Below are 19,618 nucleotides of genomic sequence, written 5' to 3' on the forward strand. Positions count from 1 at the left end.
GCCCTGTCTCTTTCAGTATCATAAGTCCCTGTCCTGACCCTCACTGCCTATCCTCCTGCGTAGGTTCTTCCCCAGGTCTTCCCCTCAGTCACTCTGACAGGAAAGTTTACCTTCCTTTCCTTATACAGTGCCAGTTGACAGTTGGCAGTGGCAGTTGATGTCACCTCACCTGTTCCAGAAGGTTCCAGGGGGTTCTAGGAGGTTCCACCATTCTACCTGTGGGCAGGCTGGCAGGCTAAGTTGATACATTGTTTGGAGGGTTCCAGCCAGGCCCTAGCCACTAGAATGCGCCCACTAAACCCCGCTGCAGCAGCAGTGGTCAGTGGCAGCCATGTTAGGGGTATAAGACACCTGCATCTTAACATCAGTTTCACAGTACACAGGGCTTTCCTCACTACACAAGGCCTATACATTGTTGTTACCATGAGGGCATTCTGATTTAAAAGGGAAATAAAAGGCGAAAAATGTTGGGGAAAGGGCCAAGTCTCACAGGAACCCTCAGAGGAACAACCTGAAGGCGTAGTGCGTAGCTGACCCAACCCCACGTCTCTCACGCAACCTACTTCAGACACAGCAACACATTCAGCAACATCTTATGGGGAGGAAAAGGAATTCTGATTAGCATTGCAGCATCGAATCTACCAATGGAGGGGCAAATCAAGTAAAATGCTTCATAGACTATGGCAAGTAGAGAAGTCCCCCACAAATGTTCCGGTGCTCCGAGATGAGGATGGTGTCTTGTGCTCATCCCCAACAGTGGAAGCTGAGGAGTTTGTGCGCTATTTCTCACTCCTTTATGCTCTCCAAGAGCATTTATCTGAGGCCTCTATAGCCGAATTTTTGAGAGACATACCCCTCGCATAAGCTTAAAGGTGATGCACGGGAGCAACTAGACGCGCCCATAATCACAGACTAACTTAGAGCACCATTGATAGCCATGCACCCGATTCCTGCCCCTTGTCCTAAAGGGTTCCCTATGGAATTCCTTGGACAACATATGAATATACTGGGTCCACACCTATTGGAGGTTTTACATGAAGCTATCGACCAACACCAGCTTCCCCAAGACTGATGACATGCAGAGATTATCATCTTCTTGAAACCAGGTCACCCACCAGAAGATCCCTCGTTGTACCGGCCCATCTTTCTTATCAACTTCGAGCCCAAACTATTGGGCAAAGTCTTTTCTGACCACCTTAGGACCTGTGTGCCGGATCTGATCTACCCGGATCAGTCTGGGTTTATGCCACACCGTTCTATGCGTCATAACATCGGACGGGTGCATAATGTCATGGCAAGAGCCCCAGAACATGGAAGCCCTGCGGCGCTTCTCCTGGCGGATATTGACAAGGCATTCTGCTCCCTCAGTTGGTCGGATCTCTTCCAACTTCTTGAAGTTCTTAACTTTGGTCCGCGCTTCTTGGCCTACGTATGATTGCTATATACAGGGTTGACGCGTCGGTCAGGATCGCAGTGCACAGCTCGGGCCCGTTCCCCATCTGTCGAAGCACGAGGCAGGGTTGCCCCTTGTCACCATTACTGTTTGCTCTCGCTGTGGAACCCTTGGCAGCATGGGTGTGGAGTGACCCGGTGCTCCTCTCAAACCCTATCCAAAATCGCACCGGCCCTCCTCCCAAACCTGACCACAATTTTTAATCTCTCACTATCTCAATCCACTGTACCTTCCCACTGGAATGAGGCCATAATCAGACCAATCCTAAAAAAAGCCTATAGCCGACCCTAAACAGCTTGCCAACTACCGATCAATCTCCCTCCTGCCTCTTTTCGGAAAAATCATGGAATCTCTGATCAACAACCAACTATATATACATCTAGAAAATAACAAGCTGTTGGACCCATACCAATCAGGATATCTGGCTTTTCATAGCACCGAAACAGCCTTACTCGAGATAGTGGACTACATTCGGCTTGCCTTGATACCAGACAATCCACCATCCTGATTTTACTTGATTCGTTGGCTGCCTTTGACACCATCTCACATGACATCCTTTTGCAACGCCTAGCTGAGGTTGGTGTTGAGGGTCCAGCACTACTTTGGATCAAGGGCTACTTGACAGATCAGTACTCCAAGGTCCAAATAAGTAATTTTTCTTCTAAGAGCCAGAAAATTGACAAAGGAGTTCCCCAGGGGTCCATATTGAGTTCCACACTCTTCAACCTATATGTGTCCCCACTGGCAAAAATAATCAAAGCACATGGGTTTGAAACAGTGTCCCATGCTGATGACACGCAGTTGTCAATCACCCTAGGACCGGATACCAAACTTAGATTCCAACAGTGCATGATGGCCATAAATGACTGGATGACAAACAACCACTTATTACTTAATGCCAGCAAAACCGAAATAGTGCTCTTCGGCGATGCACATAATCAGTGGACAGATGACTGGTGGCGCCAGCCTTGGGACCCTGGCCCCCCCCCCGCCCAGTCAGCAGCTCGAAAACTGGGGATAACATTAGATAACAAACTCTCCATGGCTGACCACATCAACAACGTACCAGCTAGGGGCTAATGCGCAATCTTAGGAAAATCTTCAAATCTATTCCGACCAGGCTGGACCTACACCTCCTCCCCTCACCCCCACCGCGCCCAGTTTGAAGACCTTACACTGGCTTCCCATTAAAAAAAAGGATCAAATTCAAACGATGCTGTCTACTCCACAAGACCCTTAACAGCAAGGGGCCAAAATATCTAGCCTGATAAAATACCGACCGGCTAGGACCCTTCGCTCTAACAGTAAGCATCTCCTAACAGTTCCAAAAGTCCAAACAGTAAGGAATGGGGACAGATCTTTCTCTAAAATTGCCCCTGAAACGTGGAACTCTTTGCCTCCAAGCCTCTACACCTCAGACTGGAACCTGATCATCAGAGGTTCCGAAAAACCCTGAAAACCGGGCTTTTCTAGTTCTGCCTAGTTCCCTCGTCTGTCTTCTCTTAGGATCTGCCGGCGCTATGAGACCTAAGGGTGATATACGCGCCTAACAAATATCATATTGTTTCCGGTGTGTGGGAATCATGGGCAGAGCAGTTATCTTGCGCTACTACAGGATTTATGTATCTCAGTATTTTTATGTCGTCCTGCCTGCCCAAACATTTCCTGGGCACACAATATTAACCCACTCACTACAAGCCTTAAGGAGGAAACTGCAATATGGTCTCCCCTCCCGCTCTCATTGTATGAGCGCTCAGTAATTTTTAAAATGTTCTCACTGCCCAAAATACTTTATAGACGTCAAAATTTCCCATATGCTATACCGCAAACTTTGTTCGCACAAATCAACGCCATCCATAACAAATTTATCAGGAATGGCGGCGATGCACGTATTTGCTTTGAGTATGTGTACGCAGTCACCTTATTAAGGTGGGATTGCGGATGTGTACGCTTACTACACTTGTTAATTGTAAATGAGTGGTGGTATAACTTGCCAACAGATCCAGTGTATGCACTAGAATATAGGGCAATGGAGGGTACCCCCCTCCTTCAACTCCTGTGTAGCATATAGAACTTGGACTTACTACCTGTTAAAAAGGGTTCCAAAGACAACCGGTAACCAAAGACCCTTTTATGTTGCCCGGCGGTATCGCCTCTATGACCCACCAATATTAATCAATGAAGAAGCAGGCGCTGGAGACTGGAAGGCGGGAAACGAGGATTTTATTCTCTCCGGAGGAGAACACATCAATTCAGACAGCAAGTATCGTCACGAGGTGCTCTAACCACATCTCTGAGGCCGGGCCTCTTATACTAGAGTTTACGACCTTTATTGCACATAACACATTCTCGTAATATTTTAATACTTGAAAGAACATCCTCGGAATCTCCCCTCCAGACCCGTTCCCACATACATTTACAGTTGGATTCCCCACCCCGGTCACAACAGGTGATGGTGGTCGCACAGCAGGGCATTCCGCCGATTCACGGAATGCGTGGGATTGATCGGATCTCATGGGGTGGGGGCTTTGATAGGTTCGGGGGTCTTTTGATGGGGAGGGGAAGCTTCCTACTGTACGGGGTAATAAACAGTATCCGCAGGGTCAGGTGGCAGCCTGGGAACGAGGAAGACAAACGGGGACACAGGAAAAGGGTTTTGCATCAAAAGGGTTTGAGGCCATGAAAGGAATGAAGGGAGGTGTCGCGCTGGGAACAGGATGGGGTTCCGTGGTGAAGCTGCGCTGGAGAGGGGTTTATGACCCAAGGCATGAGAGAGCGGGGGGGTTGTCGGCGTGCGGGGGAATGCTTGCGAGGTTAAGAGAGAGAGAGACGCGCTGGCTATTAGTGAGGGGCAGGGAGGCCATGGTGCTCAAAATGGCTGCCGCTTACGCGCACGAATGGGCCTGGAAAGGGGGCAAGATGGCGCCGATAATGTTGACGTTTTGCAGTCTAATCTTTAACAGTCCTCCCTTTTCAACATATCTTAGCCAACTTGCTTACTCAATGTCAATCTTCATCAAATTCCTAACCTCGGCATCATATATTGCTCTCATACGTTCGTTTTCAAAGTCCACAGTCTTAGGGCAAATACAATTTGCACATAATGAACACAGAGGTGGCAGACATTGAATTCCTAAGCATAGACCGCATATCACAACTACAGGAATCAGGATAATGGTGAACAGTCTCCAACCCCAATTCTTAACGGTGCTCCAGAACCAACCACCAAGCGACCATTCTTCTTGTTCCTGGTGTACTTCTGAAGAGAGTCTGTGGAGATGTTCGATGGCTTTGTACACTGAGGGTGAGTTGTCCGGTATGTATGTACAGCAGCTGGACCCAATGATGCGGCATGCTCCACCACGGTCCGCAAGAACCACATCCAGGACAAGGCGGTTCTGGAGAGCCACCAAGCGGACCGCTTGAAGTTCAGCGGTGTTGTTAGCAAGGATACCAGCCGTGATGTTCATTGTTGTCTCAACTGCTTGAGTCAGATGTCGGATGGCACGGCTGTTTGCCATCGGGCCCCAGAGGGGGACCAGTCCTTTCATAGCATCGATGAATTGCGCTCCTGTTGAATCGGCTTGTTCGATGTCCTTGGCTCGTTTTTGTCTGTGATGATTTGCTGGTGCCACATATGTCGGAGGAAGAATGAAGGAAATGAAACAAGTGCCCCCCCAGCCTTTGGGGAGCCAGGTGTAAGCCTTTGTGCCGCAGACGAAATACGTGTTTGGAGATGCCACAAAGGAAGGCGGGTCGATGGAGTCCAGAGTTCTGGAAAACCGGCAGGCACTGTGGCCTACCAGCTGAGTCCCAAGCCCTTCCATGCACATGTGGCCAGTGACGTTGATGACTGACAGGGCCACAGTCAGAGTGGCAGCCGTTCGTTTTCGCAGGTAGGAGAAGGTGGTTCTGGTTGGATTATTGAACACTTGCATTTCAACTTGTTCTTTAGCAGGGATGTCCAAGTGGATGGTGTTGTTGTTGGTCTGCGGGCAGAAGTGTGTCTTTGTTCTGTTCCGCCAGACCCCGTGGTAGAAATGCGTTACCGTTTTGCTGGAGGTGGCATTGTCCTTAAAGCTTTCTTGCAGAAGCATCAGCCAGGCAAGACAGGAACCGTGAACTGAGAAAGGTGAAGGGATGAATGGTATCGAGTGTCCAGTGGCGTGGGGTAGCAACCCACAGATCCAACAGTTGGTGGCATTGGTGGCAAGGTTGTGCTGGTGAAGTAGTTGTACGAAGGAGTTATTCCAAAATTCCTTTCGCCTCTCTCTGAGTTGGGGAGAGAGCGAGATCAGATAATGTTCCTTCATGGTGGTAGGCTGGACAGTGGTCAGGAATGTTTCGTGAGCAGGTGCATTTTCTTCCACAATCCAGAGTGTGGTCATGAGGAGAAAGCAGAAGAGGATTGTGATGAAGAGCGCAATAGTCTTTGGGCTATGGAGTCTGTCTGCTTTTGGGTTCCTGCGGTGGGTATTTCCTGTTTCCTTCATCATCTTCTTATTTGGCGCTTCCATCATCTTCTTATCTGGCGCTTCCATCATCTTCAAGGGGCTCGGTAGCGGGCAGAACCACAGACTTTGCTTTGCTTCTCTCCGGGTAACCCTCGGTAGTGTTTAGGTCACCGTTCTGAGATTTAACTCAGTCTGTGGTCTACTTAGCCGTAACTCCCTCCTTTCGACGCAGGAAATACCCTTCTCTTGATGGCACTGTGGGATCAGAGAATTTTGAAAGTTCAAGTGTTTCGGTATCGGGATAGCAGGATAGTGACGGTCGGTCCTTGTTCAGGAGCTCTTCTTGACTGTTGATGGTTTCGGTCAAGGTCAGGGTCGAGGAGATCTTCTTGCAGTGGTGTGCATGCAGCCAGTTGCGTTTTCCCTCCACCCGGAGTGCTGTTCGGGTGGTGATGAGGACTTGCCAGGGGCCCGTCCACCGGGGTTCCAGACTCTTGGCACGCTGGAAGTTCCGGATCAGGACGAAGTCCCCAGGTTGGATGGTGTGTCCGGGACCCCTGGAAGCGTCAGGGATGGCATGCAGCACCTGTTGATGGATAACAGACAGTGTTTTAGTCAACTGGCATAAGTAATCAGACATTAGGACGTCCGGGACGTCATGAATGGAAGTTGGTTTCGGCGCAGACCAAACATTCATAGGCCGGCCGAACACAACCTCGTATGGTGTCAAGTGGTGTTTGGTGGGGGTGGAACGCATTGAGAGCAATGCCAGGGGGAGTGCGTCTGGCCATTTCAGTCCTGTGGTAGCTACTATTTTGGCCAATTTTAGTTTCAGTGTGGCGTTATGTTGTTCAACTAGTCCAGCAGATTGGGGGTGGAAGACTGCGTGGAACTTTTGTTTTACACCCAACCCCTTCAAAACGAGTTGGATAACTTCGGCTACGAAGTGGGGGCCATTGTCGCTCCACAAAATTCGACAAAGGCCGTAACGGGGGAAAAACTCCTTTAACAGTACCTTTGCTGTGGCCATAGCAGTGTTGTCACGGGTTGGATATGCTTCCACCCATTTGCTAAATGCGCATACCACCACAAGTACATATTTCAGGCCTTGACATCTGTCTAGTTGGATGTAGTCCATCTGCAGGACTTCAAACGGGTGATTTGGGACCCCAAACCCTCCCCGGGGTACTACAGTTCCTTTCCCGGGATTGTGTTGCAGGCATATCAAACACTGTTGGACCAAGCGTTTGGCGGACTCTGTGATCTTATCATTGTGCCAAACTCTGGAGACAAGTTCAATCATGGGGGCTGATCCTATGTGGGCAGGGGAGTGCGCCATAGTCAGTATGGGAATCAGATACGAGTCAGGTAGCAACCATTTGTCTGTGTCTTTTGTCCGCCAGCAGCCTTCGTCATCTTTTAATCCCACCCGTGTCCATTCAGTCAGTTCGTGTTGTGTGCTAGCCATTTGAATGTCTCTGATAGTGTCCCTAGCGTCAGTCCATTTTTCTGCTTGTGACCTGGTCACGTACATGCGTGTTGTCGTCCTATTTTCAGCTGTCGCTCGGGCAGTGAGGTCGGCTAGTGCATTTCCCTGTCCAATAATGTCTGTCACCTTTTTGTGTGCCTGGCATTTGATGACTGCAAGCTTTTCGGGGAGAAGGACGGCTTCGATCAAGGCGGAGACTAGGTCCCCGTGCAAGATGGGGGTGCCGTGTGAGGTCAAGAATCCCCTCTCCCTCCAAAGGAGCCCGAAATGGTGAACCACCCCGAAGGCATACTGGCTGTCGGTGTAAATGTTTGCTGTGGTACCTGCTGCTAGAATACAGGCTCGTGTCAGGGCAATCAGTTCCGCTGCCTGGGCAGATCGTTGCGTTATGCGGGCTGTCTCGACTACAGTTCGAGCCGTGGTGACTGCATAGGCGGCCGAAGTGGTGCCATCGGGGAGCTTGATGCAAGAACCGTCCACCCACAGCTCTCCGTCGGGGTCGGGGAAAGCCGTGTCTCTGAGGTCAACCCTACTTCTGGTCTGTTCGTCTGTGAGGGTCACACAGTCGTGTACAGGGTGCGCATTGGGATCGTTTTCTGGTAAGGGCAGCAGGGTTGCTGGGTTCAGTGTGGTGCATCTCTTCAGTGTGATGTGGGGTGCGAGCAGAGTCAGTTCGTACCCTGTCAGTCGTGCACTTGTCAGGTGTTGCGTTTTGGTTTGGTTTAGGAGGGTGTCAACTGCATGGGGTACCAGTACTGTGAGGGAATTCGAGAGCACGATCCCCTCACTCTGTCGGATAGAGATCGCGGCAGCAGCTACGGCTCGAAGGCAAGCAGGCAGGGCTCTGGCTACGGGGTCAAGAGTGGCTGAGAAGTAAGCGCATGGTCGTTGCTTTGGGCCAATGGACTGGGTCAGGACAGATAAAGCGCACCCCTCCCTCTCATGGGTGTAAAGGGAGAAGGGTTTTGTGTAATCGGGGGTACCCAACACAGGGGCTGAGCAGAGGGCATCTCGTAGTTGCACGAAAGAAGCCTGACACTCAGGGGTCCAAGGGAGTGGGAGAGGGACGTCCTTTGCTAACAATGAAAGCAGTGGTTTTACTACGAGGCTAAAGTTGGGCAGCCACTGTCGGCAGAAGGAGGTGAGGCCTAGTAGGGAGCGGACCTGTTTCTGGGTCTTAGGGACGGGGGTGTCGAGAATGGTTTGGATCCGGTCAGGAGTCAGTTTCCTTCCGTCTTTGGACAAAAGGTGGCCTAGGTAAGTGACCTGGGGTTGGCAGAATTGCAACTTCTTCTTAGAGACCTTGTGGCCATTTCCTGCAAGGAAATGCAGGAGTTGAATGGTGGCTGTGACAGCTAGTGGAGTGGTGTCGGCTGCCAAGAGGATGTCGTCGACATATTGTACTAATACCACTCCATCGGGTAACTGGACTTGATCCAGTTGTCTCTTGAGGGCCTGGCTGTAGATGCTAGGGCTTTCTGTGTAGCCCTGGGGTGCTCGGCAGAACCTATATGAGCGGGCTTTTAGGGTGAAGCCGAAGAGATATCGGCTGTCTGGGTGGATGGGGATAGAAAAGAATGCATTTTTGAGGTCAATGACAGTGAAGGTGGTGGCAGTGGAGGGAATCAAAGTCAGGATGGTGGTAATGTCTGAGACCACAGGGTACTGGGGTACCACCACTTTGTTGATCTCTCGAAGGTCAATGATGAAGCGGTATGCTTTCTCATCTCCTTCTCCCTGTTTCTTAATGATGGGCAAGATTGGGCTGTTGCAAATGTTGCTAACTACTTCCTCTACCACTCCTGCGTCTATCAGTGATTGGATGATTTCTACCAATGCCTTCTCGCCCTCGGGTGATATTCGATATTGTGGAAGTTTTGGGAGTGTTGCATCTGGTCGAACAGTGATGTGTACTGGGTCGATCATCATGCGCCCTACATCCGAATCCGTTTTGGCCCACAGATACGGAGGCAGAGTGTCGAGCAGGGAAGTGTCGGCGTCGGTGATGGAAAACATGTGTCTGGGGGGGCACTGTCTAAGCAGAACAGGATTGTCGTAAAGAAAAACTCGGACTCCATCTTGAGAACATCTAATCGTTGCTCGGAAGTGTTTCAATAGGTCGAGTCCCATAATTGCGTCAGGGCTATTGGAGGAGAGTAAAAACGTGGTGTCAGTGGTGTTGTTTTCTAAGTCAAAGAGGATTGGGGCGGACAAAGGGTTAGTGGAGGGCGTCCCATCGAAACCTGTCGATGTTATTAGTAAGCCAGACAAGGGTGCCCTTGGAATCAGTCGTTTAGATAATGCACTACGTGTTGCGCCAGTGTCTACCAGGAATGGTGACTTTGTACCCAAGACCTTAGCAGTGACATAAGGGCCTTGCTGGTCAACATGGAGCTCGACTGGATCCCTCCCTTGCCCTAGGCAGTCCTATGCAAAGTCATGAACGTCATCGTAGTCAGATTGCTGGCATTGGTTTTGTCGGGGTCGATCAAATGTGTTCGGTCTACTGGATCTATCATTAGTTGCGTTGTTTGGGGGCCCTCGCTGTGGTCCCCTATTTCTTGGTTCGTTTGCTGAATCTCTAGGATCCCTATTTCTGGTAAGTTCCAGAAGAACCGGGCACTGTGATTTCCAGTGGCCCGATCCTTTACAGAAGGCACACTGGTCTTCCCTAATGTCTGTACGTCCAATGTGGGGAGTTGAAGCACGGTCTTTGGGAGGTGCCGTTTTAGGGACGTTCATCTGATGGTTTCCCCGGTATTGGTCTCGTCCCAGAGTAACCCCTTGCAGTTGTGCTATCATCACCCTCTCCTTTAATTCTTTCTTCTTTCTCTCTGTAGTTCTGTCGTTTTCGTTTTTCTGATGTTCATAATATTGGGCCATCTGAAGGATAGCCGTAGGTTTGGAGGCTGCCCAACTACTTTCACTGGCCTGCAGTTTCTGCGAGACCTCAGGTGATAAGCCCTTAACGTAATTCTGGACAAACAGATGGTGTCCGGTTGCAGTGGTCAGGTCCTGGCCGTTGTAATCGGAGAACACCGTTTCAAACCGGGAGAAGTATTCCGATACATCTTCCTGGGGTTTCTGGCGACAAGCCGTTACTATCGACCAGTCCACTTTCTTTTCTGGGATCATGGTTTTTAATTTCTGCACAATTTTATCCGGGAGGTCCAAAATGGCTTTTAAAGGCTTTTGTCCGGGTTCTCGTTGTCTATCTATGCCATCAAGTTGTGACCAGTTATGTCCGAACAGCTCAGTGTGGTCGACTTTCCGGATTTGCTTCCACACATCAGCTGGCAGACATAACCCGAAAAACAAGTCGATGTCGGCTAGAGTCATAATCGTCGATCCTAGGGCCGTACCCAACTCAGTATAGAAGGCGGTGGGGTTTTTACGTAGGTCTGGCAGAGATTTCCGGAAGGTCAGAATCTCTTGCCGGTCCCATGGTTGGTAGACCCAATTGTACACTACCCTTCCCTTTGCGTCTTTGTTGTTTGCATCATCGTGAGTCCCTTCACCTCGTGGAGGAACCCAGTAAGGGGCAGCCTCTCGTATCGGCATCATAGTGTTAGGTCGTTCAGTTTGTGGGTTGATTGCTACGGAGGTAGTGGATTCGGTTTTTGGCTTTTGTTCAGTGAGGTGGCGGAAAACCTCAAGCGTACGCGTAAGGAGGTCCGTCACATCACTCTCACTCTCATCCCCGATATCAACCTTCCGGTACAGAGTCGTTAGGCTCTGTGGACCTTTTTCTTGATATCGGTCCTCGTATGCGTTTAAGACGTGGTAACACAGTTGTACAGTAAAGTGTCGTCTGTGACTCCCAGTATAAGAATTAAACACATCCATGACGGATTCTTCATCCTCCCTCTTCTCTACCAGTATCTTCGCTATCTTATCGACCCCTGCTCGTTCATGTTTGCTTAGTCTATATGCTCTAACAGGACCAACCCTTCGGGCTTCTGGGTCGCCCGGCGTTGTCGTTTGCGTAACATCTAATACGAGGAGTTCAGCCGGCACGGAGGCCATGGGGGCTGAAGCCGCGGGGCTGCTCTCGCTGGTACCTGGGGATAGTGGGTGTTGGGCTGAGGGTTGGGAAGGGGCATATGGAGGGGGCATGTGGATGATCGGAGGACCTAGCAGCAGATCATCGTTGGTTCGCTGTTTCGAGTGCAAATCAGGGTAGAGCGTGGAGGGAGTTCTAACCAGGCACTGGCTTGATGTTTCTATTTCTAGCTTCTGTTTGGTATCCTCTCTTTCTTTTATCTCTTTCTCTAATTTCTGGGCTGCTAGGTGGGCTGCTTTCCGCAGCTCTTTTCCCAACCTACTCTCAGTTCTCTTTTTGCGTTGTTCGGCTTCTTTTCGCCACATGCCGAAGCTGTCAAGCATAGTGGACGTCGTCTTGTTTTTACCAAGAGCTGTTTCTAGTGTGATTATTCTATCGTCTTCGAAGGATCCTATCAGTGGCCACTGACTTTCTCGATCCTTTTTCGTGTATTTATGCCACAGTTGGCTATAGGCTATAGCGACTAATCCATGCTTTGTGAACATGTCCTTATTAGGGGTGCCTTCCAGCGGAGCCGGATGGTTCATCTCTAATAAGCGGTCCGGGTTAAACAGGCTACTGACCAGTGGGGAGAAGACAGGCATGACGGATCACAATGGGATAATAGTCAGCACTACCTATCTTATCACTGCGCGCAAAGACTAGACAGAATATTTCTATTCTACGTTGTTTGCACGTAGTGAATACCTCATGAACCAATTCTGAGCAATCGATCAACGTTAGGTCAAAAATAAAAAATCAATATGGTCAATGGGGAGAATAAGTAGGCTCGCAAAGGTTCGCGTCACCTACCCTTTCACTATCTGCAAAGAGGGGACCTAATCTTCCCTGTTTTCAGACAGAGAATCTCCAGAAAACAATCTATAACAGTTAATCAATGTTAGGTCAAAAATAAAAAATCAATATGGTCAATGGGGAGAATAAGTAGGCTCGCGAAGGTTCGCGTCACCTACCCTTTCACTATCTGCAAAGAGGGGACCTAATCTTCCCTGTTTGTAGACAGAGAATCTCCAGAAAACGATCTATAACAATTAATCAATGGGGGGGGGGCAATTGTTCAATGGGGAGGGGGAAAATAGGTCCGACGGGTGCGTACCTATCCTTCGCTGTTTATAAAGGGAGAGCCTGTTGTTTCTCCGTTTGCAGACAGCGAATCTCCAATAAATTAACAAAGAGTAATACTAGTATTTTCACAACAATTATCAATTACTTCCAATTATCTATCACTATCGCAATTTCGTCGTGTTTACACGACCTTACCCGGACCGCATGGACAGTTTCTCGTCTTCCGAATCCAGCGCCCGATCGTCCTCTTCTCTTCGTACTTCTCGTGGCACTCCTGATGGTTCCCAGTCAGGACCGCAGATCACTCGAGAGAGGTCTGTTCGGAACCAGTGAAGTTCGGATGATCGGCTGTCAGACAAGGGTCTATCGGACAGGGTACCTTCCGATCGTTGCAGTCGTTCACTCTGTCGTCAGGACCTCTCCCACTGGATCCACGAGTCGCTGATGGGCCCCACGTTTGGGACGCCAATTGTTAAAAAGGGTTCCAAAGACAACCGGTAACCAAAGACCCTTTTATGTTGCCCGGCGGTATCGCCTCTATGACCCACCAATATTAATCAATGAAGAAGCAGGCGCTGGAGACTGGAAGGCGGGAAACGAGGATTTTATTCTCTCCGGAGGAGAACACATCAATTCAGACAGCAAGTATCGTCACGAGGTGCTCTAACCACATCTCTGAGGCCGGGCCTCTTATACTAGAGTTTACGACCTTTATTGCACATAACACATTCTCGTAATATTTTAATACTTGAAAGAACATCCTCGGAATCTCCCCTCCAGACCCGTTCCCACATACATTTACAGTTGGATTCCCCACCCCGGTCACAACAGGTGATGGTGGTCGCACAGCAGGGCATTCCGCCGATTCACGGAATGCGTGGGATTGATCGGATCTCATGGGGTGGGGGCTTTGATCGGTTCGGGGGTCTTTTGATGGGGAGGGGAAGCTTCCTACTGTACGGGGTAATAAACAGTATCCGCAGGGTCAGGTGGCAGCCTGGGAACGAGGAAGACAAACGGGGACACAGGAAAAGGGTTTTGCATCAAAAGGGTTTGAGGCCATGAAAGGAATGAAGGGAGGTGTCGCGCTGGGAACAGGATGGGGTTCCGTGGTGAAGCTGCGCTGGAGAGGGGTTTATGACCCAAGGCATGAGAGAGCGGGGGGGTTGTCGGCGTGCGGGGGAATGCTTGCGAGGTTAAGAGAGAGAGAGACGCGCTGGCTATTAGTGAGGGGCAGGGAGGCCATGGTGCTCAAAATGGCTGCCGCTTACGCGCACGAATGGGCCTGGAAAGGGGGCAAGATGGCGCCGATAATGTTGACGTTTTGCAGTCTAATCTTTAACATACCCCCTGCCAACGGCACAATGATCTCCGCTCTGTGTCGGTATTAGTGGGATTTCGAGGGTGGGACTTAGTGGGAATATCCACGTATGGTGACGTAATGTGAGATACGACCTTAAAGTCATTCCAACAGTTGATATGTGTACGTGTATTGTTTTGATGCCATTTAGGGGGGGAGGGGGGGTTGTAACTGTAATAATGTAAAACTTGAAAATAAAGTTTAAAAAAAAAGTCATTCCAACAGCTACAGACTACAGTATCTCCAGCTGTGGCATGCTCTAACTCCCCTACTTCAGACAACTGAGAATTTGCCAGAATTTCACCTTTGGAGGGACGTTGATTAATGGGTGATTCAGGCGACCATAAGATCCGCCAGATTTACCAAATGCTGAAGACGCACACTTCCACAACCCTACACAAGACTAGACGTGCTTGGTTAGCAGACATACCAGATATGACCGATGATGACTGGGCAGAAGCCTGGGCTAGCCCACGCAGTGCGGCGGTGTCATCACGCTTTCGTCTCACGCAATTTAAATATATACACCGTATATACTATACAAGGTCCCGTCTTTGGAAGAAGGGCGTCATTCAGTCCTCCTTATGTCTGAGATGTGGGATAGAGGAAGGGACTTTTATACATACTCTCTGGACCTGATCAGCACTGCAGCCATTCTGGGGGAGGATTGTGGCATGTCTGGGCGAAGTGCTGTTGTGGGATCTCTCACTATATTCGAGATTACTCTTGTTGCATAGTACTGATGGGATAGGTGGGAACCGGTACAAGCAACACTTGTTATTTTTAGCTGTTACCATTGCTAAACGGGATATTGCACAGGCATGGAAGGGTACGTCCCCCCGACGATCGGCAGGTGGAAAAAGGCCATTGGCGACTGCATGAGTGCTGAGATTGCGGTGTTTCAAGCACGGGCTGCTCCAAAAGCATAGGAGGTCTTCAAACTGTATCCTTTGGACCATGGCCTGGTATGTATCATGCAAACGTAAAAATAAAATATATTGTAAAAAAAAAATTGCTAAAGCTGTCCGAAGCCAGACCTAAAAAAAAGGATCCCTATTGTGAATTTATTATAATGCTTTACAGTGTTGAGCTTTTTCTTGTAATGATTTATTGTAATGATTGTGATTGCTTTACATGATGAACCAACTACAAGTGGAATGAGGAAGAATTCAAGCGGGGAGAATTAGAACGCTAAGGAACTACACCAGCTGATTGCCAGATGAGGATCCAGGCCAAACAGACAGGCATGCAGTGATATCTGCACCATACACAATACATGCATGAGGAATGATAATGATACAGGACACAATCGCACTCAAAATCGTCAGGTACAAATTAGCTTTTTACTGCAACTAAGCAAGTTACTTACACGGCTGCTTCTCAACAGCATCGATGATGCTGTCTATCACATCTTCAAGTTCCACTCCATTGACCGATTGCAGAATTTCTGTCAGATATCTACTGCCTTCACTACAATCAAAAAGAAAAACATAAAAAAACACTATTTCAATTCAGAATAGAAAACAAAAGACCCTTCTCATAGATTACTCTGCATTTTATCCTCATTTTCTCAAAGAGCACACACTTAAAAAAAAACATCAACCGGTGAAAAGAAGCATGCACTAGTTTGTGACAAGGTGTGTTCAGGGTCCTCCCTAAAAAACTGCCCTTTAGCATTAGGCACTGCTCTATCTCTCTCACTACCTTGGTTCGAAGTTTGAAGCGTGTCAGACAGGTCTTTTATTCCATCGGGCATTTGCCAGTGGGCTGGAGCCCTTGGGGGCTTGTTTTGAAATCCCACGCCAGCTCATGGTGCTTCTGTCACTTCCCCCAGGTCCCCGAGGTTAATAGCAGAGAGGCTTCAAGAGAGAGAGAGGAGGATGGGGGGGATTAGGGAGAAAGTAATTCGTGAGGGAGGAGAGAGAGAGTGGAGAAGGGGAGAGAAAGAATGGATGGATGGAAAGAGAGAGCGGGGCTGGTTTGGGAATTTTTTGCAAGGACTGCTTTTGACTCGCCAGCTGAGCCCCAAGTAATAATTTTGCAACTCAACTACCAAATATGCCTTTCTATCTCTGCACTTCTACAGTGCCTGTACACAGCTTCAGTCAGCCATGGGCCACTTAAACCGATTAAAAGACAACAGTATTAATTTGATGTCACTCCAAACAATGTCAAATGTTTACAAGGTCTCCTGCCTAGATCTAAGAAAACAAAAGTGAATGGCAGATTTTTTTATCTTTTTTTTAATCTAGCACTGATTAGATCCAAAACACAAATTGCCATGAGGTGGATATTAAAGGCTCTCCCAAGATGTAGAAATGGGTGAAGAGGTACAACAGTGGGCTGAGGGGACATTCCTAGCAAAGGGACAAAGAGCCAAAAGGTGTACCTGAGATGAGTTTGTGAGGTAACTGGTGGGCAAGAAGCAGTAGCGGCTGGTGTATTTGCAAAGTGGCAGGGAGAGGGAGACAGACAGCCAAGCAAATTAAAAATTAAAAAGAACTTACCTGCCCCTCTGACGCTCCTCTTAGGCTCCGTGCACTGCAGACACAAGCTCACAGAATCCCCTGAGCCCAATTGGCAAGTCGGCACACTGTTGGAAGGCGGTGACCCCAGTGGTCAAGATGACTCTCCTAACCACCCGGGACCTCCTCTCCCACAATTACTGCCGAGTCTTATCGAGGGGGAGTCCCCGCCGGGGAGGACTGATCGTACACACTGTCGACACACCACACTTACGAACGGACACCACACCGTGATTCTTTATCAAATATGAACTTTATCAGGATAAAAGTAGGGAGCAATACACAGCGATCGAGGGATCGCGAAAGTCTCGTAACGAGGGATCGGGGAAGCGGGACAGTCTTAGAGGGCCAGCTGGCACGCCACGCACCCTGCGCACAGTTCTCAATCCTCGAACTGGGGGGTATGGGGGCTGGCGATGGGACTTGCTGTCCTACTCACTTCTGGTTCAAGATGATCGTGAGGGTAGCGTCGGTGGTCCAGCCGGACCAGAGAGTTCTTCAAGCCGCGACGATGTCAGCAGGGCTTGGTCAGGAGTACTCCGTCGTACTCGTAGGCAGGTGGAGCCGCGACAGCGTCAGCAGGGCTCTGGATGTTAGCAAATGTCTCTCGTTCTCAAGAGTGGGCCGCGACGAGGTCAGCAGGGCTCCGATGGTTCAGGTCGTACTCTTCGAGAGGGAGCCGCGACAGCGTCAGCAGGACTCCGGTGGTTCAGGTCGTACTCTTCGAGAGGGAGCCGCGACAGCGTCAGCAGGACTCCGGTGGTTCAGGGATGAGCCGCGACGTCGTCAGCAGGGCTCGGTGGGTCAGAGTCTGTTCTCCTCAAAGTCAGCCGCGATCAGATCAGCAGGGCTTTCTTGTCCAAGATACAACCGCCGGCTAGATGGAGTGCAGGCTATCTTATAGTCCAGGGGCTCTTTGATGTCCGGACCCTCAGAGGCAGGAGGCCGGAGGTCCGAGGGCCAGGCGCCTGATTGTCTGGGCGGCTGGTTCTTTGATGCTTTGGACCATGCGTCCAGGGAATCCCAGACGCCCATCAAGGCCTGGAGCCAGCTCACTAGGAAGCCAAAAGGTGCGATCAAAACCAGCCCCCAGGGATGGCTCGGAGGTGTGAGGACGACCAGCTCCTCGGGAGGGGGCCGGAGGTGTGATGGAAACCTTGGTTTCGGGTACTTGGTGAGTCGTTCACCCCCCTGGGCGAGTCGGGGCACGCCGGACGCGCACGCCTGGCTGCAGCCGGGAGCGACCAGAGGCTGCCGAAAGGGAAGAAGGCGACTGGCTGGCCGGGGTGGCCAAACATGGAGTCTGCCGGTCACGTGCATGGGTGCAGGCACGCGGTCGGGAGGTCGTTTCAGGTCCGATGTAGGAGTCTCGGGTATAGTTCTGGGTGGACGGAAATTAGTTCTGTCCGTCGTTCTGGGTCATGGGGGGTCAGCGAGGGCCACGCCACGAGGCCGGGTCCAACATGCGTCCCCTCCAGCTGAAAGACGAGGAGAACTACCCATCCTCTAGGGGGTTCGCTTCGCTGAGGCAGAAGAAGCGGGACAGGCCGTCGGCGTTGGCGTGGTCTGCACCCGGCCTGTGTTCCAGAGTAAAATCCATCCCTTGGAGGGAGATGGACCAGCGTAGCAGTTTAGGGTTCTCTCCTCTCATCTGCATGAGCCACCGGAGAGGACGGTGGTCGGTCTGGACCCGGAAGTGGGTACCGAACAGGTAGGGCCTCAGCTTCTTCAAGGCCCAGACTACGGCGAAGGCCTCTCGCTCGATGGTGCTCCATCTCTGCTCCCGGGGTAGTAGCCTCCGGCTGATAAAGGCCACTGGATGATCAATCCCCTGGTCGTCCACCTGGGAGAGCACGGCTCCGATGCCATGTTCGGAGGCGTCCGTCTGGACCACGAATTCTCTGGAGTAATCAGGGGCCTGTAGTACTGGAGCGGTGCACATGGCCTGCTTTAATTCCTCGAATGCCTTCTGACAGGCGGGGTCCAACTAACCTTCTTGAGGTTGGCCTTGGCTGTCAACTCGGTGAGGGGGCCTACAATACTCCCTTACCCCTTGATGAATCTACGGTAGTACCCTGTGAGGCATAGGAAGGCGCGCACCTCGGTCGGGGTCGTGGGGGTCTCCCAGGCATTGATAGCGTCTATCTTGGGTTGGTGGGGGGCTACGAGGCCGCTCCCGACCTGATGCCCGAGGTATACCATGGAGCTTTGTCCTATTTGGCACTTGCTAGCTTTAATGGTGAGCCCGGCGCGCCGCAGGGCATCCAACACCTCCCAGAGGTGGTGCAGGTGTTCGGGCCAGTGGGCACTGAACACCGCAATGTCGTCGAGATACGCTGCGCTAAAACTTTCCAACCCGGCCAGGACCTGATTGACCAGTCGTTGGAAGGTGGCGGGGGTGTTTTTCATGCCGAAGGGCATCACTCTGAAGTGGAAATGGCCATCTGGAGTGGAGAAAGCAGACCTTTCTTGGGCCCGCTCGGTGAGGCCGATCTGCCAGTAGCCACTGGTGAGATCGAAGGTACTGAGGTACTGAGCCGACCCTAGGCGGTCAATGAGTTCGTCGGCTCGGGGGATGGGGTGTGCGTCGGTTCGGGTGACTGCGTTGAGTCCGCGGTAGTCCACGCAGAACCTCAGCTCAGGGACGGTGTCGGGGGCGGCGGCTTTCGGAACCAGGACCACGGGGCTAGCCCATGGGCTGTTGGAAGCTTCTACCACTCCTGGGTCCAGCATTTTGTCGACTTCGGCCTTGATGCAGGCTCGAACTCGGTCGGGGACTCGGTAGGCTCTGTGTCGTACCGGAGGGCTGTCCCCGGTATCCACGTCGTGGACGCACCAACTGGTGACGCCGGGGGTGAGGGAGAAGAGGTCTGAGAATTGTCCCAACAAGTGGCGACATTCTTCCCGCTGCAAGGGAGTGAGGGAGGAGAAGAGACTCATTCCCTCTACGGAGCCGTCTTGATCCTTGGCACACAGGAGATCTGGTAGAGGGTCTGTTTCCTCTTCCTCTCCGTCGTCGGTGGCAAGGAGTAATCCCAACTTAGAACGCACAAAGTGGGGTTTGAGCCGGTTCACGTGCAAGACTTTCAGGGCGTTCCTGGCTGATTTCGTATCAACGAGGTAGGTGACCTGGCTCTTGCGCTCTATCACCTTAAAGGGTCCAGTCCACTTGTCCTGCAAGGCACAAGGTTCCACTGGGGACATGACCC

General features: G+C 50.7%; 1 protein-coding gene across 1 annotated transcript in view; it reads right to left on the reverse strand.

Moving 5' to 3' along the window:
* Window positions 1–19,618, reverse strand: part of POLE2 (DNA polymerase epsilon 2, accessory subunit) — a 404,236-nt gene that overhangs the window by 318,227 nt on the left and 66,391 nt on the right. The window contains exon 2 of the mRNA XM_086936593.1: window positions 15,254–15,354. Within this exon, the coding sequence (XP_086792719.1) occupies window positions 15,254–15,354 (101 nt within the window). The remainder of the gene's footprint in view (window positions 1–15,253; window positions 15,355–19,618) is intronic.

Source organism: Lissotriton vulgaris, chromosome 9, assembly GCF_964263255.1.
Source record: "Lissotriton vulgaris chromosome 9, aLisVul1.2, whole genome shotgun sequence".
NCBI lineage: Eukaryota > Metazoa > Chordata > Amphibia > Caudata > Salamandridae > Lissotriton > Lissotriton vulgaris.